The sequence below is a fragment of the Panulirus ornatus genome, chromosome 50, assembly GCF_036320965.1.
Source record: "Panulirus ornatus isolate Po-2019 chromosome 50, ASM3632096v1, whole genome shotgun sequence".
NCBI classification, from domain to species: Eukaryota; Metazoa; Arthropoda; class Malacostraca; order Decapoda; family Palinuridae; genus Panulirus; species Panulirus ornatus.
The window spans coordinates 673887-701125 of record NC_092273.1 but is presented as its reverse complement, the minus strand read 5'-3'; the positions used below and the strand labels follow the sequence as shown (position 1 = coordinate 701125).

The 27239-nt window shown below is 42.2% G+C and overlaps 1 protein-coding gene across 6 annotated transcripts in view; it reads right to left on the bottom strand.

Moving 5' to 3' along the window:
* polybromo (protein) overlaps positions 1-27239 on the bottom strand; it is a 471093-nt gene that overhangs the window by 95313 nt on the left and 348541 nt on the right. For all 6 annotated transcript variants that reach the window (XM_071691025.1, XM_071691026.1, XM_071691024.1 and 3 more), the window contains exons 25-26: positions 17554-17598; positions 5227-5361 (exon numbers count right to left, since the gene is read on the bottom strand). In XM_071691025.1, the coding sequence (XP_071547126.1) occupies positions 5227-5361; positions 17554-17598 (180 nt within the window). The remainder of the gene's footprint in view (positions 1-5226; positions 5362-17553; positions 17599-27239) is intronic.

The following is a 27239-nucleotide window of genomic DNA, read 5'->3' as shown; positions in this document are numbered from 1 at the left end:
TGTATGTATGGATCATGGTGAAGTGCCTCAGGATTGGCAGAATGCATGCATAGTGCCATTGTACAAAGGCAAAGAGGATAAAGGTGAATGTTCAAACTACAGAGGCATAAGTTTGTTGAGTATTCCTGGGAAATTATATGAGAGGGTAATGATTGAGAGGGTGAAAGCATGTACAGAGCATCAGACTGGAGAAGAGCACAGCGGTTTCAGAAGTGGTAAAGGATGTGTGGATAATGTGTTTGCTTTGAAGAATGTGTGTGAGAAATACTTAGAAAAGCCGATGGTTCTGTATGTAGCATTTATGGATCTGGAGAAGACATATGATAGGAGTGACAGAGATGCTTAAGAGTATATGGTGTGGGAGCTAAGTTGCTAGAAGCAGTGTAAAGCTTTTACCAAGGATGTAAGGCATGTGTATGAGTAGGAAGAGAGGAGAGAGACTGGTTCCCAGTGAAATTCAGTCTGCGGCAGGGGTGTGTGATGACCCCATGGTTGTTCAATTTGTTTATGGATGGGGTGGTTAGGAGAAAAATTAAAGAGTCTTGGAAAGAAGGATGAGTATGCAGTCTGTTGAGAGTAAATGTGAATAAGAGCAAGGTTCTTAGGTTCAGTAGGGTCGAAGGACAAGTGAACTGGGATGTAAATTTGAATTGGGAAAAATTGGGGGAAGTGAAGTGTTTTAGATATTTGGAAGTGGACTTAGCAGCGAATGGAACCATGGAAGTGGAAGTGAGTCACAGGATGGTGGAGGGGGCAAAGGTTCTGGGAGCAATAAAGAATGCTATCTCGGATAGCAAAAATGGGTACATGTGAGGGAGTAGCAGTTTCAACAATGTTATATGGTTGCAAGGCATGGGCTATAGATAGGGTTGTACAGAGCAGGGTGGATGTGTTTGAAATGAAATGTTTGAGGACAATACGTGGGGTGAGGTGGTTTGATCGAGTAAGTAATGAAAGGGTAAGAGAGATGTATGGTAATAAAAAGAGTGTGATTGAGAGAGCAGAAGAGGATGTGTTGAAATGGTTTGGACACATGGTAAAGAATGAGTGAGGAAAGATTTACAAAGAGAATATATGTGTCAAAGGTGGAGGGAACAAGAGCAAGGAATAGAGTGAACCGGAAGGATGTGGTATACCAGGGTCGACATGGTGTCAATTGACGGAACCAGGGCATGTGAAATGACTGGAAAGGTGTGTGGGGCCTGGATGTGGATAGGGAGCTGTGGTTTCGGTGCGTTATACATGACAGCTAGAGACCGAGTGTGAACAAATGTGGCCTTTTTGTCTGTTTTCCTGGCACTACCTCGCTGAACCAGGGGGTAGTGATGCTGTTCCCTGTGGGGCGGGTTGGCGCCAGGAATTAATGAAGGCAAGCAAGATGAATATGTACATGTGTATGTACAGAGGTATAAGTTTGTTGAGTATTCCTGGGAAATCATATGGGAGGGAATTCATTGAGAGGAAGAAGGCATGTACAGAGCATCAGACTGGGGAAGAGCAGTGTGGTTTCAGAAGTGGTAGAGGACGTGTGGATCAGGTGTTTGCTTTGAAGAATGTATGTGAGAAATACTTAGAAAAGCAAATGGATTTGTATGTAGCATTTATGGATCTGGAGAAGGCATATGACAGAATTGATAGAGATGCTCTGAGGAAGGTATTAAGAATATATGGTGTGGGAGGCAAGTTGTTAGAAGCAGTGAAAAGTTTTTATCGAGAATGTAAGGCATGTGTACATGTAGGAAGAGAGGCAAGTGATTGGTTCTCAGTGAATGTAGGTTTGCAGCAGGGGTGTGTGATGTCTCCATGTTTGTTTAATTTGTTTATGGATGGGGTTTTTAGGGAGGTGAATGCAAGAGTTTTGGAAAGAGGGGCAAGTATGCAGTCTGTTGTGGATGGAGAGAGCTTGGGAAGTGAGTCAGTTGTTGTTCGCTGATGATACAGCACTGGTGGCTGGTTCATGTGAGAAACTGCAGAAGCTGGTGACTGAGTTTGGTAAAGTGTGTGAAAGAAGAAAGTTGAGAGTAAATGTGAATAAGAGCAAGGTTATTAGGTACAGTAGGGTTGAGGGTCCAAGTCAATTGGGAGGTAAGTTTGAATGGAGAAAAACTGGAGGAAGTGAAGTGTTTTAGATATCTGGGAGTGGATTTGGCAGCGGAGGGAACCATGGAAGTGGAAGTGAATCATAGGGTGGGGGAGGGGGCGAAAGTTCTGGGAGCCTTGAAGAATGTGTGGAAGTCGAGAGCATTATCTCGGAAAGCAAAAATGGGTGTGTTTGAAGGAATAGTGGTTCCAACAATGTTATACGGTTGTGAGGTGTGGGCTATGGACAGAGTTGTGCGCAGGAGGGTGGATGTGCTGGAAATGAGATGTTTGAGGACAATGTGTGGTGTGAGGTGGTTTGATTGAGTAAGTAATAATAGGGTAAGAGAGATGTGTGGTAATGAAAAGAGTGTGGTTGAGAGAGCAGAAGAGGGTGTTTTGAAATGGTTTGGTCACATGGAGAGAATGGGTGAGGAAAGATTGACAAAGAGGATATATGTGTCAGAGGTGGAGGGAACGAGGAGAAGTGGGAGACCAAATTAGAGGTGGAAAGATGGAGTGAAAAAGATTTTGAGTGATCGGGGCCTGAACATGCATGAGGGTGAAAGGTGTGCAAGGAATAGAGTGAATTGGATCGATGTGGTATACCGGGATCGACATGCTGTCAATGGATTGAACCAGGGCATGTGAAGCGTCAGGGGTAAACCATGGAATGTTCTGTGGGGCCTGGATGTGGAAGGGGAGCTGTGGTTTCGGTGCATCATGACATGACAGCTAAAGACTGAGTGTGAACAAATGGGGGCTTTGTTGTCTTCCTAGCACTACCTCGCACACGAGGGGGGAAGGGGTTGTTTTTTCATGTGTGGTGAGGTGGCGACGGGAATGAATAAAGGTAGACAGTATGAATTATGTACATGTGTATATATCTATATGTCTGTGTGTGTATATATATGTGTATATATATGTATACGTTGAGATGTATAGGTATGTATATTTTGTGTGTGCGGACGTGTATGTATATACATGTGTATGTGGGTGTGGTTTCAGAAGTGGTAAAGGATGTGTGGATCAGGTGTTTGCTTTGAAGAATGTATGTGAGAAATACTTAGAAAAGCAAATGGATTTGTATGTAGCATTTATGGATCTGGAGAAGGCATATGATAGAGTTGATAGAGATGCTCTGTGGAAGGTATTAAGAATATATGGTGTGGGAGGCAAGTTGTTAGAAGCAGTGAAAAGTTTTTATCGAGGATGTAAGGCATGTGTACGTGTAGGAAGAGAGGAAAGTGATTGGTTCTCAGTGAATGTAGGTTTGCGGCAGGGGTGTGTGATGTCTCCATGGTTGTTTAATTTGTTTATGGATGGGGTTGTTAGGGAGGTAAATGCAAGAGTCTTGGAAAGAGGGGCAAGTATGAAGTCTGTTGGGGATGAGAGAGCTTGGGAAGTGAGTCAGTTGTTGTTCGCTGATGATACAGCGCTGGTGGCGGATTCATGTGAGAAACTGCAGAAGCTGGTGACGGAGTTTGGTAAAGTGTGTGGAAGAAGAAAGTTAAGAGTAAATGTGAATAAGAGCAAGGTTATTAGGTACAGTAGGGTTGAGGGTCAAGTCAATTGGGAGGTGAGTTTGAATGGAGAAAAACTGGAGGAAGTGAAGTGTTTTAGATATCTGGGAGTGGATCTGTCAGCGGATGGAACCATGGAAGCGGAAGTGGATCATAGGGTGGGGGAGGGGGCGAAAATTTTGGGAGCCTTGAAAAATGTGTGGAAGTCGAGAACATTATCCCGGAAAGCAAAAATGGGTATGTTTGAAGGAATAGTGGTTCCAACAATGTTGTATGGTTGCGAGGCGTGGGCTATGGATAGAGTTGTGCACAGGAGGATGGATGTGCTGGAAATGAGATGTTTGAGGACAATGTGTGGTGTGAGGTGGTTTGATCGAGTAAGTAACGTAAGGGTAAGAGAGATGTGTGGAAATAAAAAGAGCGTGGTTGAGAGAGCAGAAGAGGGTGTTTTGAAATGGTTTGGGCACATGGAGAGAATGAGTGAGGAAAGATTGACCAAGAGGATATATGTGTCGGAGGTGGAGGGAACGAGGAGAAGAGGGAGACCAAATTGGAGGTGGAAAGATGGAGTGAAAAGGATTTTGTGTGATCGGGGCCTGAACATGCAGGAGGGTGAAAGGAGGGCAAGGAATAGAGTGAACTGGAGCGATGTGGTATACAGGGGTTGACGTGCTGTCAGTGGATTGAATCAAGGCATGTGAAGCGTCCGGGGTAAACCATGGAAAGCTGTGTAGGTATGTATATTTGCGTGTGTGGACGTGTGTATGTACATGTGTATGGGGGGGGTTGGGCCATTTCTTTCGTCTGTTTCCTTGCGCTACCTCGCAAACGCGGGAGACAGCGACGAGGTATAAAAAAAAAGAAAAAAAAAAAAAATGTGGGTGGGTTGGGCCATTCTTTCGTCTGTTTCCTTGCGCTACCTTGCTAATGCGGGAGACAGTGACAAAGCAAAATAATATTAAGATAATAATGTGTGTGTGTGTGTGTGTGTTGATATGTATATGTGCATGTATGGGTGTTTATGTACATATATGTGTACATGAGTGGATGGGCCATTCTTCATCTTTTTCGTGGGGCTACCTCGCTGATGTGGGAAGCAGCAATTAAGTATAATGATAATACAATATACATATACACTATGCCCAAAGTAAACCATAGAAGGATACTTATCCCAGGTAGGGTAAAAGAAGCTGAACAAAAGGGAAGACAGCCAGAAAATCTAACTCATCCGGGGTTCCAGAACATTACATGAGCAGTGTGACTAGTGCATCACTGGGCAGGTTATGGCCTTGCAGGGGGAACCTGGAGCAAACTAATGGCTGCAGTTACTGAAAAGCAGTTAGCTTGGGTGAGAGGCATTTATCTCACTAGAAGGAAATGCTTACAGAATTCTTATTCCCAGGGATTATCAAAAATCTCTCATGGCTCAAAAGACAGACTTACCTTGGAGAGGAAAAATGAATTGTCCTTTAGCATTGTTGTACTAATTAGAGAAATTGATGTATCTTAAAGTTTTGCCTCGTTAGTTAATGGATATCAATTCTCTGATGGGCAACTTTAAGGAATACATTTAGGTATCATTAAAACAATGCCAAATAGCAAGAGATTGTGTCAGTATACATACCCCTGTAGGAGTTTTCTTAACAGACTTGGGAGTACCAGCAATAATCCCTGAGTCCACTGAAGCTACAGAGGGTGGTGGCCCATCCATGGAGTCTTCATACTCCATATCCATTCGAGGTGTCATTGGTGATGATTCCTGAAACAGGTGGTTATCTTATATTTTCTATAAAAGTAGTCAGATTTCATCCATTAATGTGTGATATTATGTGGAGAGAGTTCTTATGGCTTATTGGGGTGATTAAAGCCATTCCTAATTGCAAATAAATTGCATACTCAGATTAACCCATGAAATGCTTGCTTGAGGTAAATATACTGACATTTAGTGATGTCAAATACACCCCAGATGATGAAAGAAGTTCAAATAAGGGTTAAGAAGAGGCCACAATGAATAAGCACATGGACACAAAGATATATATATCTTTTATACATAAGTGCCTCTTGTGCTTTAGCAAGACAGCATCAGGAACAAACAAACAACGGCCTCATTTGCACATGGTTGTTAAGCATGATGCAATGAATCCAGAGATATGCCCATAGACAACTCCATGGCTTTCCCCTGACTTTATCACATGCCTAAGTTCAGGCACATCATCTCCGATATACCACAATGATCCTGTTCACTCTAACCCATGCATGCCTCTTGAACCCATAAAGCCTCTTTTACTCTATCCTTTCATCTCCTTTCTTCCCCTCTTCCTTGCTCCCTCCTCTTCTGACAGGCAGATCCTCTTAGTCTTTCTTTACTAACCCTTCTATATGTCTAAACACTTTCAGCATACCCTATCAGCTCTTTCAATCAAACTGCATTACTACCAAACCTCTATCTTACACTCATTCACTACATAATCAACCCAGTTTACACTGCATATCCTCTGGTATTCTGTTGAAATCAAGTCCACATGCCTCCTCCCTTTAGGTTCTAGGTCCAAGACTCACACTCACAACATTGTTGGGATGAATATACCTTCAAACATATCCATCTTTGCCCCAGTACACAGACTATTCCTCCAACTCATCCACCCTATGACTTATTTCAGCCACCATAGTTCCAATCAATGGAAAGTCTACTCCCACGTACCTATGACTTATTTCAGCCATCATAGTTCCAATCAATGGAAAGTCTACTCCCACGTACCTACAGCCTTCTACTTCCCCTAGGTTTAAACTCTTGTCTCATCCCTCTGCTGTATCTTATTACCTTACTCTGATTTGCATATACTCTACTTTCCTACATTATCCTAAAACTAGTCATCAGATTCTGGAATTTCTCTTTAAATTCTGTCATCACAGTTTTGTAATCTGCTAACAGCAACAGACTCCCTTTACATGTCCTCCAACCCAAGCGCATAATACATTTCAAATCTTCCCTTAAGACCCTCTTTCAGCAGATAAAACAAACATGGAGACATTCTACATACATGATGTGGATTCAAAATCACCTGTAACACTAACCAGCCTTCCTTTCTGCTTACACATATGCCTTTCTCTCATTTAATGTATCTAATAACATTATATTTACCCTAATATGTGAAGCACCACCTTAAAGGCCTCTCTGTCAAACCCATACTATACTTTCTTTATATGCATAAATGCCACATACAATTCATTCTCTTCCTCAAAATATTTCTTACACAATATCTTTAGGAGGTAAGTTTGAATGGAGAAAAACTGGAGGAAGTAAAGTGTTTTAGATATCTGGGAGTGGATCTGGCAGCGGATGGAACCATGGAAGCGAAAGTAAATCATAGGGTGAGGGAGGGGGCAAAAATCCTGGGATCCTTGAAGAATGTTTGGAAGTCGAGAAAATTATCTCCGAAAGCAAAAATGGCTATGTTTGTAGAAATAGTGGTTCCAACAAAGTTGTATGGTTGTGAGGCGTGGGCTATGGATAGAGTTGTGCGCAGGAGGGTGGATGTGCTGGAAATGAAATGTTTGAGGACAATATGTGGTGTGAGGTGGTTTGATCGAGTAAGTAATGTACGGGTAAGAGAGATGTGTGGAAATAAAAAGAGCGTGGTTGAGAGAGCAGAAGAGGGTGTTTTGAAATGGTTTGGGCACATGGAGAGAATGAGTGAGGAAAGATTGACCAAGAGGATATATGTGTCGGAGGTGGAGGGAACAAGGAGAAGTGGGAGACCAAATTGGAGGTGGAAAGATGGAGTGAAAAAGATTTTGTGTGATCGGGGCTTGAACATGCAGGAGGGTGAAAGGAGGGCAAGGAATAGAGTGAATTGGATCGATGTGGTATACCGGGGTTGACGTGCTGTCAGTGGATTGAATCAAGGCATGTGAAGCGTCTGGGGTAAACCATGGGAAGCTGTGTAGGTATGTATATTTGCGTGTGTGGACGTATGTATATACATGTGTATGGGGGGGGGGTTGGGCCATTTCTTTCGTCTGTTTCCTTGCACTACCTGCCTTGATTCAATCCACTGACAGCACGTCAACCCCGGTATACCACATCACTCCAATTCACTCTATTCCTTGCCCTCCTTTCACCCTCCTGCATGTTCAGGCCCCGATCACACAAAATCTTTTTCACTCCATCTTTCCACCTCCAATATGGTCTCCCTCTTCTCCTCGTTCCCTCCACCTCCGACACATATATCCTCTTGGCCAATCTTTCCTCACTCATTCTCTCCATGTGCCCAAACCATTTCAAAACACCCTCTTCTGCTCTCTCAACCACGCTCTTTTTATTTCCACACATCTCTCTTACCCTTACGTTACTTACTCGATCAAACCACCTCACACCACACATTGTCCTCAAACATCTCATTTCCAGCACATCCATCCTCCTGTGCACAACTCTATCCATAGCCCACGCCTCGCAACCATACAACATTGTTGGAACCACTATTCCTTCAAACATACCCATTTTTGCTTTCCGAGATAATGTTCTCAACTTCCACAGCAGGTTTGGATGGTATTGCAGTGGAATTTATTAAAAAAGGGGGTGACTGTATTGTTGACTGGTTGGTAAGGTTATTTAATGTATGTATGACTCATGGTGAGGTGCCTGAGGATTGGCGGAATGCATGCATAGTGCCGTTGTAAAAAGGCAAAGGGGATAAGAGTGAGTGCTCAAATTACAGAGGTATAAGTTTGTTGAGTAATCCTGGTAAATCATATGGGAGGATATTGATTGAGAGGGTGAAGGCATGTACAGAGCATCAGATTGGGGAAGAGCAGTGTGGTTTCAGAAGTGGTAGAGGATGTGTGGATCAGGTGTTTGCTTTGAAGAATGTATGTGAGAAATACTTAGAAAAGCAAATGAATTTGTATGTAGCATTTATGGATCTGGAGAAGGCATATGATAGAGTTGATAGAGATGCTAGCATATACATACCATATATATATATATATATATATATTTTTTTTTTTTTTTTTTATACTTTGTCGCTGTCTCCCGCGTTTGCGAGGTAGCGCAAGGAAACAGACGAAAGAAATGGCCCAACCCCCCCCCCCCATACACATGTACATACACACGTCCAGACACGCAAATATACATACCTACACAGCTTTCCATGGTTTACCCCAGACGCTTCACATGCCTTGCTTCAATCCACTGACAGCACGTCAACCCCTGTATACCACATGACTCCAATTCACTCTATTTCTTGCCCTCCTTTCACCCTCCTGCATGTTCAGGCCCCGATCACACAAAATCTTTTTCACTCCATCTTTCCACCTCCAATTTGGTCTCCCTCTTCTCCTCGTTCCCTCCACCTCCGACACATATATCCTCTTGGTCAATCTCTCCTCACTCATTCTCTCCATGTGCCCAAACCATTTCAAAACACCCTCTTCTGCTCTCTCGACCACGCTCTTTTTATTTCCACACATCTCTCTTACCCTTACGTTACTTACTCGATCAAACCACCTCACACCACACATTGTCCTCAAACATCTCATTTCCAGCACATCCATCCTCCTGCGCACATCTCTATCCATAGCCCACGCCTCGCAACCATACAGCATTGTTGGAACCACTATTCCCTCAAACATACCCATTTTTGCTTTCCGAGATAATGTTCTCGACTTCCACACATTTTTCAAGGCTCCCAAAATTTTCGCCCCCTCCCCCACCCTATGATCCACTTCCGCTTCCATGGTTCCATCCGCTGACAGATCCACTCCCAGATATCTAAAACACTTCACTTCCTCCAGTTTTTCTCCATTCAAACTCACCTCCCAATTGACTTGACCCTCACCCCTACTGTACCTAATAACCTTGCTCTATTCCATTACTCTACTTTCTTCTTATCCAAAACTATCTCAACTGAATCCTTCTCGTTTCTCACATGAATCGCACCAACCGACTCCCTACACACTAACCCAAGCCAATCTTTCAATCCTTCCCTAAACCCTCTTCGCCATAATCAACTGTGCATTCTACATCCTGTTACAACTCCATCCCTAAACAATAAACACCCTTGAACAATACCCTCCTCATAAGTATCTATTAACATAATTCTACCCTATTTACCTCACCTTAAAGCCATGCTACAATCCCTAAAAACTTTTTCACTTGCTCAAAGCCAACTTGCCTCATCACCTCTCTAATATTCTTACCACAATATCTTAGAGGTAATTAATGGAGCATTCTCCAGATCATAATGTTTTAATACTAGAATCTTGGCTTTTCAATTTGACCACAACAATTTAAATCAAGCAAACAGGCTGATCCAAATCCTGACCACTTGAACGCAACTGCTCCTCCCGAAGTCGAAATTATCCTTCCACCCTCTAATCAAAACCCTCCATATATTTAAGAAATATGTCCAACATATACCTCTGTATGTTGAGGCACTGGCTATGATTAGATCCTTCCTGGTGAATGGCTGAAATGAATGATTGCGAATATTCGTCAGGGTTGATCAGTAAGTAGTAACAGATAAATAACTTACCGATGAACAAAAAGCGGTTAGAGACAAAAGCTTTTGAAAATTTGCCACATGACAAACCTGCTGACTTGACCGGCTTATTGTCCGAAGGAGGGAACTATGAATGACCCATTGGAGGTGAAATGATGATGACTAACTCTTATCGGGACTTGAACCAGCCAGGGGTGAAAAAGCATAATAGTGCATGATCGATGTGGATAACCATTAACCTTCATGTCATGATTCCATCTCCCTAGCAGTAACCGCTACTGGTTATACCTCGAATTTAGCTATGTAATATGCTTGTTGGCTCCCTTGTCTTAACATGCTATGGGGGGTTGTCCATTCTACTCTTTTATTGCCCCTAAAATTTACTTAATCCCTCCCTCACCCGTAACTCATCACTATTCCTCTTTTTTCCCTCCTTCACCCTTGTCAGCCCCGTCACCAAAATCTTTTCCTCCACTTTACCTCAATATTCTCCCTCTTCTCCTCATTCCTCATTTTCCCTCAAAAATCGTCCAAACTTTCCTCCTCTTCTCTCCTTTCCAAACATTCAATCACCCTCTTCTCCCCAACCACACCTTTTAATCGCCCACTCTCTCCCTACTCTTCTCATCAAACACCTCACCCAATTCCTCAACTTCCTAATACCACTCCATCCTCCCCGTCACAACCTTTCTTCCATTGCCACCTTTCCACTCTGTACAACATTGTTGGAACCCTGTACCTTCCACAACCTTTCCTTTCCCATAATGCTTCATCAACTCACACCAGTTTGGAGCCATTCAGTGAATCTTATTAAAAAGCCATATTATTTTACCTTGCCCCAAGGATAATGATGTAGATCATGGGAGTCCAGATTGCACTCTCAAGCCATTAAAAAGCAAAGGGCTATGTATGCCAACCAGGTAATGTTATAAACGTAAATCAATGGGAGAATTGATTGGGGGAGCATTACACACATCAATTGGAAGAGCATTATTTAGAAGTGTAGCGCTTTTTAAGACAGGTTTCTTGAACATGTTTTTAGCAATACATAAAAGCAATCTTCACATTCCATTTCAAGACTGAGAAGCACATGCATAGATTATAAGTCCTCATAACTGCCACATTACTCACCTTTGCATTAAATCACCCATACATATAATACCCTCCGTCATCAAAACCGCTAACTTCACTATTCAGCTGCCCCAAACCATTACCGCTCCATGATCTTCTCTCTCCCAGGTGATACAGATTGATGACCCACTCTCTCAACAAAGTAACTTTGACCCATATGGTAAACATTATTTTTACATTGAATAGATCTCCAACACCTGTTTCGAGTATTAGCTACACTCTGGGCAGGTCTTTGGGACACTGAACTGCTGTTACATCCTCAGCACAGACTTTCCAAACACTCGTCCCCTTTAATGAATTCGTTTCATAAGTGGCCAAATAATCCAGGTGTCCTCCATGGGATCATGCTTCTAAATGCAATTATTAACACTGTGATTTTTCCACAACGATTGGCATTGATACAATCTATTTGAGAGATCATAATATCACGCTGAACTGAGATGCATGTTTTATTTGAAATTAATACAAGGAGGAGGATTCCGCCCGACTTAGACGTCCATGTGTTGAGCTCAACTGAAGGAGAACACATGGGAGGCAACTTACCATGCCCCAGGGATAATATACATATATATATACATACACACACACACACACACACACACATATGCACATACACACACACACACACACATACATATATATACATATGAAAAATGTAAGAACAATTTAGAAACAAACTTTTAGCTTGAAATGAATGAAAAAAAAAAAAATGAATGTCACATAATGGTTCAACCTCTGGCTATGGAAAAGGAGATGTACAATTTATTCACACAAACGTCAATAGCAGTTCTCATCAATTTCACCACTGTGTCAATAAGCTTCAATGTCTAAGCTACATTTTTCTCCAACTTCACTATTTTCTTGTCAAAAACACCATGCATGAAAACTATCACTCCATTAACACAACTATAAACATGTATATATATATATATATATATATATATATATATATACATACTAGCTGCCTTCATCTATTCCTGTCGCCACTCCACCATACACGAAATAGCATCCCCTCCTGAAACAGGAGTTGTTGGAGTATGTGATAGAGTGTAACAAAGTAAACTCTTGAGTGATATGGGTAAAACTGAAAGTGGATGGATAGAGATGGATGATTATTGGTGCCTAAGCACCTGGGCATGAGAAGAAAGATCATGAGAGGCAAGAGTTTTGGGAGCAGCTGAGTGAGTGTGTTAGCAGTTTTGATGCACAAGACTGAGTTATAGTAATGGGTGATTTGAATGCAAAGGTGAGTAATGTGGCAATTGAGGGAATAATTGGTGCACATGGGGTGTTCAGTGTTGTAAATGGAAATAATGAAGAGCTTGTAGATTTGTGTCCTGAAATAGGACTGGTGATTGGGAATACAAGGTTTGATTTGAGAGATACCCATAAGTATACGTATGTAAGTAGGAGAGATGGCCAGAGAGTTTTATTGGATTACATGTTAATTGATAGGCACATGAAGAGAGACTTTAGGACGTTAATGTGTTGAGAGGTGCAACTGGAAGGATGTCTAATCATTATCTTGTGGAGGCGAAGGTGAAGATTTGCAGAGGTTTTCAGAAAAGAAGAGAGAATGTTGGGGCGAAGAGGGTGGTGAGAGTAAGTGAGCTTGGGAAGAAGACTTGTGTGAGGAAGTACCAGGAGAGACTGAGTGCAAAATGGAAAAAGGTGAGAGCAAAGGACATAAAGGGAGTAGGGGAGGGAAGTAGTGATGGCTTGCACAAAAGATGCTTGTGGCATGAGAGGTATGGAAGGTGGGCAGATTAGAAAGGGTAGTGAGTGGTGGGATGAAGAAGTAAAATTATTAGTGAAAGAGAAGAGAGAGGTATTTGGACAAGTTTTGCAGGGAAATAGGGCAAATGATAGGGAGATGTATAAAAGAAAGAGGCAGGAAGTCAAGAGAAAGGTGCAAGAGGTGAAAAAGAGGGCAAATGAGAGTTGGGGTGAGAGTATCATTAAAATTTGGGGAGAATAAAAAGATGTTTTAGGAGGAGGTAAATAAAGTGCGTAAGACAAGAGAACAAATAGGAATATCGGTGAAGGGGGCTAATGGGGAGGTAATAACAAGTAGTGGTGATGTAAGAAGGAGATGTAGTGAGTATTTTCAAGGCTTGTTGAATGTTTTAGATGATAGAGTGGCAGATAAAGGGTTTTGGTCGAGGTGGTGTGCGAAGTGAGAGGGCCAGGGAGAATGATTTGATAAACAGAGAAGAGGTAGTGAAAACTTTGCGGAAGATGAAAGCAGGCAAGGCAGTGGGTTTGGATGGCATCACAATTGAATTTATTCAAAAAAGGGGGTGACTGTGTTGTTGACTGGTTGGTGAGGATATTCAATGTATGTATGGCTCATGGTGAAGTGCTTGAGGATTGGCAAAATGCATGCATAGTGCCACTGGACAAAGGCAAAGGGGATAAAAGTGAGTGTTCAAATTACTGATGTATAAGTCTGTTGAGTATTCGTGGAAAATGATATGGGAGGGTATTAATTGAGAGGGTGAAGGCATGTACAGAGCATCAGATTGGGGAAGGGCAGTGTGGTTTTAGAAGTGGTAGAGGATGTGTGGATCAGGTGTTTGCTTTGAAGAATGTATGTGAGAAATACTTAGAAAAACAAATGGATTTGTATGTACCATTCATGGATCTGGAGAAGGCATATGATGGAGTTGATAGAGATGCTCTGTGGAAGGTAATAAGAGTATGTGATGTGGGAGTCAAGTCGCTAGAAGCAGTGAAAAGTTTTTATCGAGGATGCAAGGCATGTGTACGAGTAGGAAGAGAGGAAAGTGATTGTTCTCAGTGAATGTCGGTTTGCAACAGGGTTGTGTGACGTCTCCATGGTTATTTTATTTGTTTATGGATGGGTTGGTTAGAGAGGTAAATGCAAGAGTTTTGTAGAGAGAGACAAGTATGCAGTCTGCTGTGGATGAGAGGACTTAGGAAGTGAGTCATTGTTGTTCGATGATGATACAGCCCTGGTGGCTGATTTGGGTGGGAAACTGCAGAAACTGGTGACTGAATTTGGTAAAGTGTGTGAAAGAAGAAAGCTGAGAGTAAATGTGAATAAGAGCAAGGTTATTAGGTACAGTAGGGTTAAGGGACAAGTCAATTGGGAGGTAAGTTTGAATGGAGAAAAACTGGAGAAAGTGAAGTGTTTTAGATATCTAGGAGTGGATTTTACAGTGGATGGAACCATGGAAGCGGAAAAGAGTCACAGGGGGAGGTGCCGAAGGTTCTAGGAGCGTTGAAGAACGTGTGGAAGGTGAGAACATTATCTCAGAAAGCAAAAATGGGTAGTTTTGAAGAAATAGTGGTTCCAAGAATGCCATATGGTTGCGTGGCGTGGGCTATAGATAGGGTTGTGCGGAGAAAGGTGGATGTGTAGGAAATGAGATGTTTGAAAACAATAAGTGGAGTGAGGTGGTTTGATTGAGTAAGTAATGAAAGGGTAAGAGAGATGTGTGGTAATAAAAAGTGTGGTTGAGAGAGCAGAAGAGGGCATATTGAAATGGTTTGGTCACGGAGAGAGTGAGTGAGGAAAGATTGATCAAGAGGATATATGTGTCAGAGGTGGAGGGAACAAGGAGTCGTGGGAGACCAAATTGGAGGTGGAAGGATGGTATGAAAAAGATTTTGAGCAATCGGGGCCTGAACATGCAGGAGGGTGAAAGGCGTGCAAGGAACAGAGTGAATTGGAATGATGTGGTATACCAGGGTCAGCATGCTATCAATGAATTGAACCAGGGCATGTAAAGTGTCTGGGGTAAACCATGGAAAGTTTTATGGGGCCTAGATTTGGAAAGGGAGCTGAGGTTTCAGTGCATTACACATGACAGCTAGAGACTGAGTGTGAACGAATGCGGCCTTTGTTGTTTTTTCCTAGCACTGCCTCGCGCATGCGAGGGGGGAGGGGGTTGCCATTTCATGTGTGGCAGGGTGGCGATGGGTATGGCTGAGGGCAGCAAGTATGAATATGTATATGTGTATATATATATTTGTCTGTGTATGTATAAGTTGAAATATATAGGAATGAATATGTACATGTGTGGGAATGTATGTATATACATGTGTATGTCGGTGGGTTGGGCCATTCTTTCGTCTGTTTCCTTGCCCTACCTTGCCCATCCAGCGAGGCAGCACCAAGAACAGACAAAAAAGGCCACCTTCAATCACACTCAGTCACTAGCTGTCATGTGTAATGCACCAAAACCACAGCTCTCTTTCCACATACAGGCCCCACACAACTTTCCATGGTTTACCCCAGATGCTTCACATGCCCTGGTTCAATCCATTGACAGCACGTCCATCCCGGTATACCACATCATTCCAGTTCACTCTATTCCTTGCATGCCTTTCACCCTCCTGTATGTTCAGGCCCTGATCACTCAAAATCTTTTATACACCATCCTTCTACCTCCAATTTGGTCTCCCATTTCTCCTTCTTCCCTCCACCTCTGATACATATATCCTTTTTGTCAATCTTTCCTCACTCATTCTCTCCATGTGTCCAAACCATTTCAACACAATCTTCTGCTCTCTCAACCACACTCTTTCTATTACCACACATCTCTCTTACCCTTTCATAACTTAATCGATCAAATCCCCTCACACCACATAGCGTCCTCAAACATTTCATTTCCAACACATCCACCCTCCTCTGCACAACCCTATCTATAGCCCTGCCTCACAACCGTATAACATTGTTGGAACCACTATTCCTTCAAACATACCCATTTTTGCTCTCCAAGATAACGTTCTCGCCTTTCACACATTCTTCAACGCTCCCAGAACCTTCGCTCCCCTCGCCACCCCATGACTCACTTTAGCTTCCATGGTTCCATTCGCTGCCAAATCCACTCCCAGATACCTAAAACACTTCACTTCCTTCAGTTTTTCTCCTTTCAAACTTACCTCCCAATTAACTTGTCCCTCAACCCTACTGAACCTAATAACCTTGCTCTAATTCAAATTTACTTTCACCTTTCTTCTTTCACACACTTTACCAAACTCAGTCACCAGTTTCTGCAGTGTCTAACCCAAATCAGCCACCAGCGCTGTATCATCATCGAACAACAACTGACTCACTTCTCCAGCCCTCTTATCGTCAACAGACTGCATACTTGCCCCTCTCTCCAAAACTCTTGCATTCACCTCCCTAACCACCCCATCCATAAACAAATTAAGCAACCATTATGACATCACACACCTGTGCTGCAAACTGACATTCACTGGGAACCAATCACTTTCCTCTCTTCCTACTCGTACACATGCCTTACATCCTTGGTAAAAACTTTTCACTGCTTCTAGCAACTTACCTCCCACACCATATACTCTTTAAACCTTCTGCAAAGAATCTCTATCCACCTTGTCATATGCCTTCTCCAGATCCATAAATGCTACATACAAATCCATCTGTTTTTCTAAGTATTTCTCACATACATTCTTCAAAGCAAACACCTGATCTAAACATCCTTTACCACTTCTGAAACCACACTGCTCTTCCCCCAATCTGATACTCTGTACATGCCTTCACCCTCTCTATCAATGCCCTCCCATATAATTTCCCAGGAATACTCAACAAACTTATGCCTCTGCAATCAGAACACTCACCTCTATTCCCCTTACCTTTGTACAATGGAACTATACATGCATTCTGCCAATCCTCAGGCACTTCACCATGAGCTAATCATACACTGAATATCCTTACCAACCTATCAACAACAAAAGTCACCCCTATTTTTTATGAATTCCACTGCAATATCATCCAAACCCACCACCTTGCCAGCTTTCATCTTCTGCCAAGCTTTCACTACCTCTTCTCTGTTCACTAAAGCGTTCTCCCTGACCCTCTCACTTTGCACACCACCTCGACCAAAACACCATATATCTGCCACTCTATCATCAAACACATTCAACAAACCTTCAAAATATTCACTCCATCTCCTTTTCACTTCATCACTACTTGTTTTTACCTCCCCATTTTCCACCTTCACTAATGTTCCCATTTGTTCTCTTGTCTTATGCACTTTCTTTACCTCCTTCCAAGAGATCTTTTAATTTTCCCTAAAATCAAATGATACATTTGCCCTCTTTTTCACCTCTTGCATCTTTCTCTTAACCTTCTGCCACTTTCTTTTATACATTTCCCAGTCATTTGCACTACATCTCTGCAAAAATGTTTTTCCTAAAATGGGAATGACTCTTAATAATAATAAACTTTTTTGTAAACTTACGAATGAAACAAACACTATCCTTCACGCATGTGGTGATAAAAACAACATGCACCAAAAAGGATAACTAACAGCTGTGATATTACTTACATAATTCTGAGGCTGTTTCTTCACAGCAGATATTGAGGGATCAACCTGAAATGATAAATAACAAATTTGTGTTAATTTTACTGTCCCAAGATAAAATTCCATTGCCTACATTTCTCTGGAATTACACTCCTGGAATCTGTTGTTATAGTGGAATGTCACTGTATTAGCAACTGAAACCCAGGTGATAAGAGGATTACATTCAAGATCAAAAATTTGGGAAGTGGGTGCAATAAATGATTTTTCAAGTCTTAGAAAGTAAGTTTACCCATTTCAATTTGTGATATTCATTTTTGTTAATGCATCTGGCCATCATATTACTAATTTCAACACTATATCTGTCATAGTACCTATTTCAACATTTACAAGTGCTTAAGAAAATGAAATCATGTAACAAGAATACTTCATCACGACCTAAGCTGGAGGAAGGCATTCAAGAAATTTAGGCAAAAATGGATCCTAAATGGCTTCTAAGCCTGGCTGATTCAATTCCTGGTCATTTCAAGTATATAAAAAGGAAAGGGAAACCAATAAAGTTATGAATAGTTTGAGGTGAATACACATTTTTCATGGTTTTATTTCATTTATCCTTGATGGCTGTGCTGCAGCATCCTTGCGCCAACTTCACTGGTGGACAGTGTTCAAATGCATGCACACATGCATACACACACACACACACTCATGTCAATGGATTGAACCAGGGGATGTGAAGCGTCTGGGGTAAACCATGGAAAGTTCTGTGGGGCCTGGATGTGGAAAGGGAGCTGTGGTTTCGGTGTATTATTACATGACAGCTAGAGACTGAGTGTGAACGAATGGGACCTTTGTCGTCTTCCTAGCGCTACCTTCCGCACATGAGGGGCAAGGGGGTTCTTATTTCATGTGTGGCAGGGTGGCGATGGGAATGAATGAAGGCAGACTGTATGAACTATGTACATGTGTATATATGTGTATATCTGTGTGTGTATATATATGTATACGCTGAGACGTATAGGTATGTAAATTTTGCGTGTGTGGATGTGTATGTATATACATGTGCATGTGGGTGGGTTGGGCCATTCCTTGGTCTGTTTCCTTGTGCTACCTTGCTAACGCGGGAGACAGCGACAAAGCAAAATGAATATAAAATAAATATATATATATAAGCTGGTGATTGAGTTTGGTAAAGTGTGTGAAAGAAGAAAGTTGAGAGTAAATGTGAATAAGAGCAAGGTTATTAGGTACAGTAGGGTTGAGGGTCAAGTCAATTGGGAGGTAACTTTGAATGGAGAAAAACTGGAGGAAGTAAAGTGTTTTAGATATCTGGGAGTGGATCTGGCAGCGGATGGAACCATGGAAGCGGAAGTGAGTCATAGGGTGGGGGAGGGGGTGAAAATTCTGGGAGCCTTGAAGAATGTTTGGAAATCGAGAACATTATCTCGGAAAGCAAAAATGGGTATGTTTGAAGGAATAGTGGTTCCAACAATGTTGTATGGTTGCGAGGCGTGGATGTGCTGGAAATGAGATGTTTGAGGACAATATGTGGTGTGAGGTGGTTTGATCGAGTAAGTAATAATAGGGTAAGAGAGATGTATGGTAATAAAAAGAGTGTGGTTGAGAGAGCAGAAGAGGGTGTTTTGAAATGGTTTGGTCACATGGAAAGAATGAGTGAGGAAAGATTGACAAAGAGGATATATGTGTCAGAGGTGGAGGGAACAAGGAGAAGTGGGAGAACAAATTGGAGGTGGAAAGATGGAGTGAAAAAGATTTTGAGTGATCGGGGCCTGAACATGCAGGAGGGTGAAAGGCATGCAAGGAATAGAGTGAATTGGAACGATGTGGTACACCGGGGTCGACATGCTGTCAATGGATTGAACCAGGGCATGTGAAGCATCTGGGGTAAACAATGGAAAGTTCTGTGGGGCCTGGATGTGGAAAGGGAGCTGTGGTTTTGGTGCATTATTACATGAGAGCTAGAGACTGAGTGTGAACGAATGGGGTCTTTGTTGTCTTTTCCTAGCTCTACCTCACGTACATGAGGGGGGAGGGGGTTGTTATTCCATGTGTGGTGAGGTGGCAATGGGAATAAATAAAGGCAGACAGTATAAATTATGTACATGTGTATATATGTATATGTCTGTGTGTGTATATATATGTATACATTGAGATATATAGGTATGCATATTTTCATGTGTGGACGTGTATGTATATACATGTGTATGTAGGTGGGTTGGGCCATTCTTTCGTCTGTTTCCTTGCGCTACCTCGCTAATGCAGGAGACAGCGACAAATCAAAAAAGATAGATAAAAAAAATATATATATATATATATATATATATATATATATATATATATATATATATATATATATATATATATATATGTTTATATATATATATATATATATATATATATATATATATATATATATATATATATATATATATATATATATTTCCTTTTTTCCTTTCATACTGTTCGCCATTTCCCGCGACAGCGAGGTAGCGTTAAGAACAGAGGACTGGGCCTTTGAGGGAATATCCTCACCTGGCCCCCTTCTCTGTTCCTTCTTTTTGGAAAAAAAAAAAAAAAAAGAAAAACGAGAGGGGAGGATTTCCAGCCCCCCCCCGCTACCTTCCCTTTTAGTCGCATTTTACAACACGCAGGGAATACGTGGGAAGTATTCTCTCTCCCCTATCCCCAGGGATATATATATATATATATATATATATATATATATATATATATATATATATATATATATATATATATCTTTTTCTTTCTTTTAAACTATTTGCCATTTCCCGCGTTAGCGAGGTAGCATTAAGAACAGAGGACTGGGCCTTTGACTGGCCCAATTCTCTGTTCCTTCTTTTGGAATATATATATATATATATTTTTTTTTTATTATTATTATACTTTGTCGCTGTCTCCCGCATTTGCGAGGTAGCGCAAGGAAACAGATGAAAGATATGGCCCAACCCCCCCCCCCCCCATACACATGTTTATACATACGTCCACACACGCAAATATACATACCTACACAGCTTTCCATGGTTTACCCCAGACGCTTCACATGCCTTGCTTCAATCCACTGACAGCACGTCAACCCCGGTATACCACATCGCTCCAATTCACTCTATTCCTTGCCCTCCTTTCACCCTCCTGCATGTTCAGGCCCCGATCACACAAAATCTTTTTCACTCCATCTTTCCACCTCCAATTTGGTCTCCCTCTTCTCCTTGTTCCCTCCACCTCCGACACATATATCCTCTTGGTCAATCTTTCCTCACTCATCCTCTCCATGTGCCCAAACCACTTCAAAACACCCTCTTCTGCTCTCTCAACCACGCTCTTTTTGTTTCCACACATCTCTCTTACCCTTACGTTACTCACTCGATCAAACCACCTCACACCACACATTGTCCTCAAACATCTCATTTCCAGCACATCCATCCTCCTGCGCACAACTCTATCCATAGCCCACGCCTCGCAACCATACAACATTGTTGGAACCACTATTCCTTCAAACATACCCATTTTTGCTTTCCGAGATAATGTTCTCGACTTCCACACATTCTTCAAGGCCCCCAGAATTTTCGCCCCCTCCCCCACCCTATGATCCACTTCCACTTCCATGGTTCCATCCGCTGCCAGATCCACTCCCAGATATCTAAAACACTTCACTTCCTCCAGTTTTTCTCCATTCAAACTCACCTCCCAATTGACTTGACCCTCAACCCTACTGTACCTAATAACCTTGCTCTTATTCACATTTACTCTTAACTTTCTTCTTCCACACACTTTTCCAAACTCAGTCACCAGCTTCTGCAGTTTCTCACATGAATCAGCCACCAGCGCTGTATCATCAGCGAACAACAACTGACTCACTTCCCAAGCTCTCTCATCCCCAACAGACTTCATACTTGCCCCTCTTTCCAAAACTCTTGCATTTACCTCCCTAACAACCCCATCCATAAACAAATTAAACAACCATGGAGACATCACACACCCCTGCCGCAAACCTACATTCACTGAGAACCAATCACTTTCCTCTCTTCCTACACGCACACATGCCTTACATCCTCGATAAAAACTTTTCACTGCTTCTAACAACTTTCCTCCCACACCATATATTCTTAATACCTTCCACAGAGCATCTCTATCAACTCTATCATATGCCTTCTCCAGATCCATAAATGCTACATACAAATCCATTTGCTTTTCTAAGTATTTCTCACATACATTCTTCAAAGCAAACACCTGATCCACACATCCTCTACCACTTCTGAAACCACACTGCTCTTCCCCAATCTGATGCTCTGTACATGCCTTCACCCTCTCAATCAATACCCTCCCATATAATTTACCAGGAATACTCAACAAACTTATACCTCTGTAATTTGAGCACTCACTCTTATCCCCTTTGCCTTTGTACAATGGCACTATGCACGCATTCCGCCAATCCTCAGGCACCTCACCATGAGTCATACATACATTAAATAACCTTACCAACCAGTCAACAATACAGTCACCCCCTTTTTTAATAAATAATATATATATATATATATTTTTTTTTTTTTTTTTTTTTTTATACTTTGTCGCTGTCTCCCGCGTTTGCGAGGTAGCGCAAGGAAACAGACGAAAGAAATGGCCCAACCCCCCCCCCCCATACACATGTACATACACACGTCCACACACGCAAATATACATACCTACACAGCTTTCCATGGTTTACCCCAGACGCTTCACATGCCTTGATTCAATCCACTGACAGCACGTCAAACCCTGTATACCACATCGCTCCAATTCACTCTATTCCTTGCCCTCCTTTCACCCTCCTGCATGTTCAGGCCCCGATCACACAAAATCTTTTTCACTCCATCTTTCCACCTCCAATTTGGTCTCCCTCTTCTCCTCGTTCCCTCCACCTCCGACACATATATCCTCTTGGTCAATCTTTCCTCACTCATCCTCTCCATGTGCCCAAACCATTTCAAAACACCCTCTTCTGCTCTATCAACCACGCTCTTTTTATTTCCACACATCTCTCTTACCCTTACGTTACTTACTCGATCAAACCACCTCACACCACACATTGTCCTCAAACATCTCATTTCCAGCACATCCATCCTCCTGCGCACAACTCTATCCATAGCCCACGCCTCACAGCCATACAACATTGTTGGAACCACTATTCCTTCAAACATACCCATTTTTGCTTTCCGAGATAATGTTCTCGACTTTCACACATTCTTCAAGGCTCCCAGGATTTTCGCCCCCTCCCCCACCCTATGATTCACTTCCGCTTCCATGGTTCCATCCGCTGCCAAATCCACTCTCAGATATCTAAAACACTTTACTTCCTCCAGTTTTTCTCCATTCAAACTTACTTCCCAATTGACTTGACCCTCAACCCTACTGTACCTAATAACCTTGCTCTTATTCACATTTACTCTTAACTTTCTTCTTTCGAACACTTTACCAAACTCAGTCACCAGCTTCTGCAGTTTCTCACATGAATCAGCCACCAGCGCTGTATCATCAGCGAACAACAACTGACTCATTTCCCAAGCTCTCTCATCCCCAACAGACTTCATACTTGCCCCTCTTTCCAAAACTCTTGCATTCACCTCCCTAACAACCCCATCCATAAACAAATTAAACAACCATGGAGACATCACACACCCCTGCCACAAACCTATATTCACTGAGAACCAATCACTTTCCTCTCTTCCTGCACATACACATGCCTTACATCCTCGATAAAAACTTTTCACTGCTTCTAACAACTTGCCTCCCACACCATATATTCTTAATACCTTCCAAAGAGCATCTCTATCAACTCTATCATATGCCTTCTCCAGATCCATAAATGCTACATACAAATCCATTTGCTTTTCCAAGTATTTCTCACATACATTCTTCAAAGCAAACACCTGATCCACACATCCTCTACCACTTCTGAAACCACACTGCTCTTCCCCAATCTGATGCTCTGTACATGCCTTCACCCTCTCAATCAATACCCTCCCATATAATTTACCAGGAATACTCAACAAACTTATACCTCTGTAATTTGAGCACTCACTCTTATCTCCTTTGCCTTTGTACAATGGCACTATTCACACATTCCGCCAATCCTCAAGCACCTCACCACGAGTCATACATACATTAAATAACCTTACCAACCAGTCAACAATACAGTCACCCCCTTTTTTAATAAATTCCACTGCAATACCATCCAAACCTGCTGCCTTGCCGGCTTTCATCTTCCGCAAAGCTTTTACTACCTCTTCTCTGTTTACCAAATCATTTTCCCTAACCCTCTCACTTTGCACACCACCTCGACCAAAACACCCTATATCTGCCACTCTATCATCAAACACATTCAACAAACCTTCAAAATACTCACTCCATCTCCTTCTCACATCACCACTACTTGTTATCACCTCCCCATTTGCGCCCTTCACTGAAGTTCCCATTTGCTCCCTTGTCTTACGCACTTTATTTACCTCCTTCCAGAACATCTTTTTATTCTCCCTAAAATTTAATGACACTCTCTCACCCCAATTCTTATTTGCCCTCTTTTTCACCTCCTGCACCTTTCTCTTGACCTCCTGTCTCTTTCTTTTATACATCTCCCACTCAATTGCATTTTTTCCCTGCAAAAATCGTCCAAATGCCTCTCTCTTCTCTTTCACTAATAATCTTACTTCTTCATCCCACCACTCACTACCCTTTCTAATCAACCCACCTCCCACTCTTCTCATGCCACAAGCATCTTTTGCGCAATCCATCACCGATTCCCTAAATACATCCCATTCCTCCCCCACTCCCCTTACTTCCATTGTTCTCACCTTTTTCCATTCTGTACTCAGTCTCTCCTGGTACTTCCTCACACAAGTCTCCTTCCCAAGCTCACTTACTCTCACCACCCTCTTCACCCCAACATTCACTCTTCTTTTCTGAAAACCCATACAAATCTTCACCTTAGCCTCCACAAGATAATGATCAGACATCCCTCCAGTTGCACCTCTCAGCACATTAACATCCAAAAGTCTCTCTTTCGCACGCCTGTCAATTAGCATGTAATCCAATAACACTCTCTGGCCATCTCTCCTAGTTACATACGTATACTTATGTATATCTCGCTTTTTAAACCAGGTATTCCCAATCACCAGTCCTTTTTCAGCACATAAATCTACAAGCTCTTCACCATTTCCATTTACAACACTGAACACCCCATGTATACCAATTATTCCCTCAACTGCCACATTACGCACCTTTGCATTCAAATCACCCATCACTATAACCCGGTCTCGAGCATCAAAACCACTAACACACTCATTCAGCTGCTCCCAAAACACTTGCCTCTCATGATCTTTCTTCTCATGCCCAGGTGCATATGCACCAATAATCACCCATCTCTCTCCATCTCTCCATATATATATATGGTTGCATGGTTGCGAGGCATGGGCCATGGATAGAGTTGTGCGCAGTAGGGTAGATGTGCTGGAAATGAGATGTCTGAGGACAATGTGTGGTGTGAGGTGGTTTGATCGAGTAAGTAATGTAAGGGTAAGATAGATGTGTGGAAATAAAAAGAGCGTGGTTGAGAGAGCAGAAGAGGGTGTTTTGAAATGGTTTGGGCACATGGAGAGAATGAGTGAGGAAAGATTGACCAAGAGGATATATGTGTCGGAGGTGGAGGGAACGAGGAGAAGAGGGAGACCAAATTGGAGGTGGAAAGATGGAGTGAAAAAGATTTTGTGTGATCGGGGCCTGAACATGCAGGAGGGTGAAAGGAGGGCAAGGAATAGAGTGAATTGGAGCGATGTGGTATACCGGGGTTGACGTGCTGTCAGTGGATTGAATCAGGGCAAGTGAAGCGTTTGGGGTAAACCATGGAAAGCTGTGTAGGTATGTATATTTGCGTGTGTGGACGTATGTATATACATGTGTATGGGGGTGGGTTGGGCCACTTCTTTCGTCTGTTTCCTTGTGCTACCTCGCAAACGCAGGAGACAGCGACAAAGCAAAAAAAAAAAAAAAAAAAAAAAGATGTTCTGGAAGGAGGTAAATAAAGTGCGTAAGACAAGGGAGCAAATGGGAACTTCAGTGTAGGGCGCTAATGGGGAGGTGATAACAAGTAGTGGTGATGTGAGAAGATGGAGTGAGTATTTTGAAGGTTTGTTGAATGTGACTGATGATAGAGTGGCAAATATAGGGTGTTTTAGTCGAGGTGGTGTGCAAAGAGGAGAGGGTTAGGGAAAATGATTTGGTAAATAGAGAAGAGGTAGTAAAAGCTTTGCGGAAGATGAAAGCCGGCAAGGCAGCAGGTTTGGATGGTACTGCAGTGGAATCTATTAAAAAAGGGGGTGACTGTATTGTTGACTGCTTGGTAAGGTTATTTAATGTATGTAAGACTCATGGTGAGGTGCCTGAGGATTGGCGGAATGCTTGCATAGTGCCATTGTACAAAGGGGATAGGAGTGAGTGCTCAAATTACAGAGGTATAAGTTTGTTGAGTATTTCTGGTAAACTATATGGGAGGGTATTGATTTAGAGGGTGAAGGCATGTACAGAGCATCAGATTGGGGAAGAGCAGTGTGGTTTCAGAAGTGGTAGAGGATGTGTGGATCAGGTGTTTGCTTTGAAGAATGTATGTGAGAAATACTTAAAAAAGCAAATGGATTTGTATGTAGCATTTATGGATCTGGAAAAGGCATATGACAGAGTTGATAGAGATGCTCTGTGGAAGGTATTAAGAATATATGGTGTGGGAGGCAAGTTGTTAGAAGCAGTGAAAAGTTTTTACCGAAGATGTAAGGCATGTGTACGTGTAGGAAGAGAGGCAAGTGATTGGTTCTCAGTGAATGTAGGTTTGCAGCAGGGGTGTGTGTTGTCTCCAAGGTTGTTTAATTTGTTTATTGATGGGGTTGTTAGGGAAGTGAATGCAAAAGTTTTGGAAAGAGGGGCAAGTATGAAGTCAGTTATGCATGAGAGAGCTTGGGAAGTGAGTCAGTTGTTGTTCGCTGATGATACATTGCTGGTGGCTGATTCATGTGAGAAGCTGCAGAAGCTGGTGACTGAGTTTGGTAAAGTGTGTGAAAGAAGAAAGTTAAGAGTAAATGTGAATAAGATCAAGGTTATTAGGTACAGTAGGGTTGATGGTCAAGTTAATTGGGAAGTAAGTTTGAATGGAGAAAAACTGGAGGAAGTAAAGTGTTTTAGATATCTGGGAGTGGATCTGGCAGCGGATGGAACCATGGAAGCTGAAGTGAATCATAGGGTGGGGGAGCGGGCGAAAATTCAGGGAGCTTTGAAGAATGCTTGGAAGTCGAGAACATTATCTTGGAAAGCAAAAATGGGTATGTTTGAAGGAATAGTGGTTCCAACAATGTTGTATGGTTGCGAGGCGTGGGCTATGGATAGAGTTGTGCACAGGAGGGTGGATGTGCTGGAAATGAGATGTTTAAGGACAATATGTGGTGTGAGGTGGTTTGATCGAGTAAGTAATAATAGGGTAAGAGAGATGTGTGGTAATAAAAAGAATGTGGTTGAGAGAGCAGAAGAGGGTGTTTTGAAATGGTTTGGTCACATGGAGAGAATGAGTGAGGAAAGATTGACCAAGAGGATATATGTGTCAGAGGTCGAGGGAACGAGGAGAAGTGGGAGAACAAATTGGAGGTGGAAAGATGGAGTGA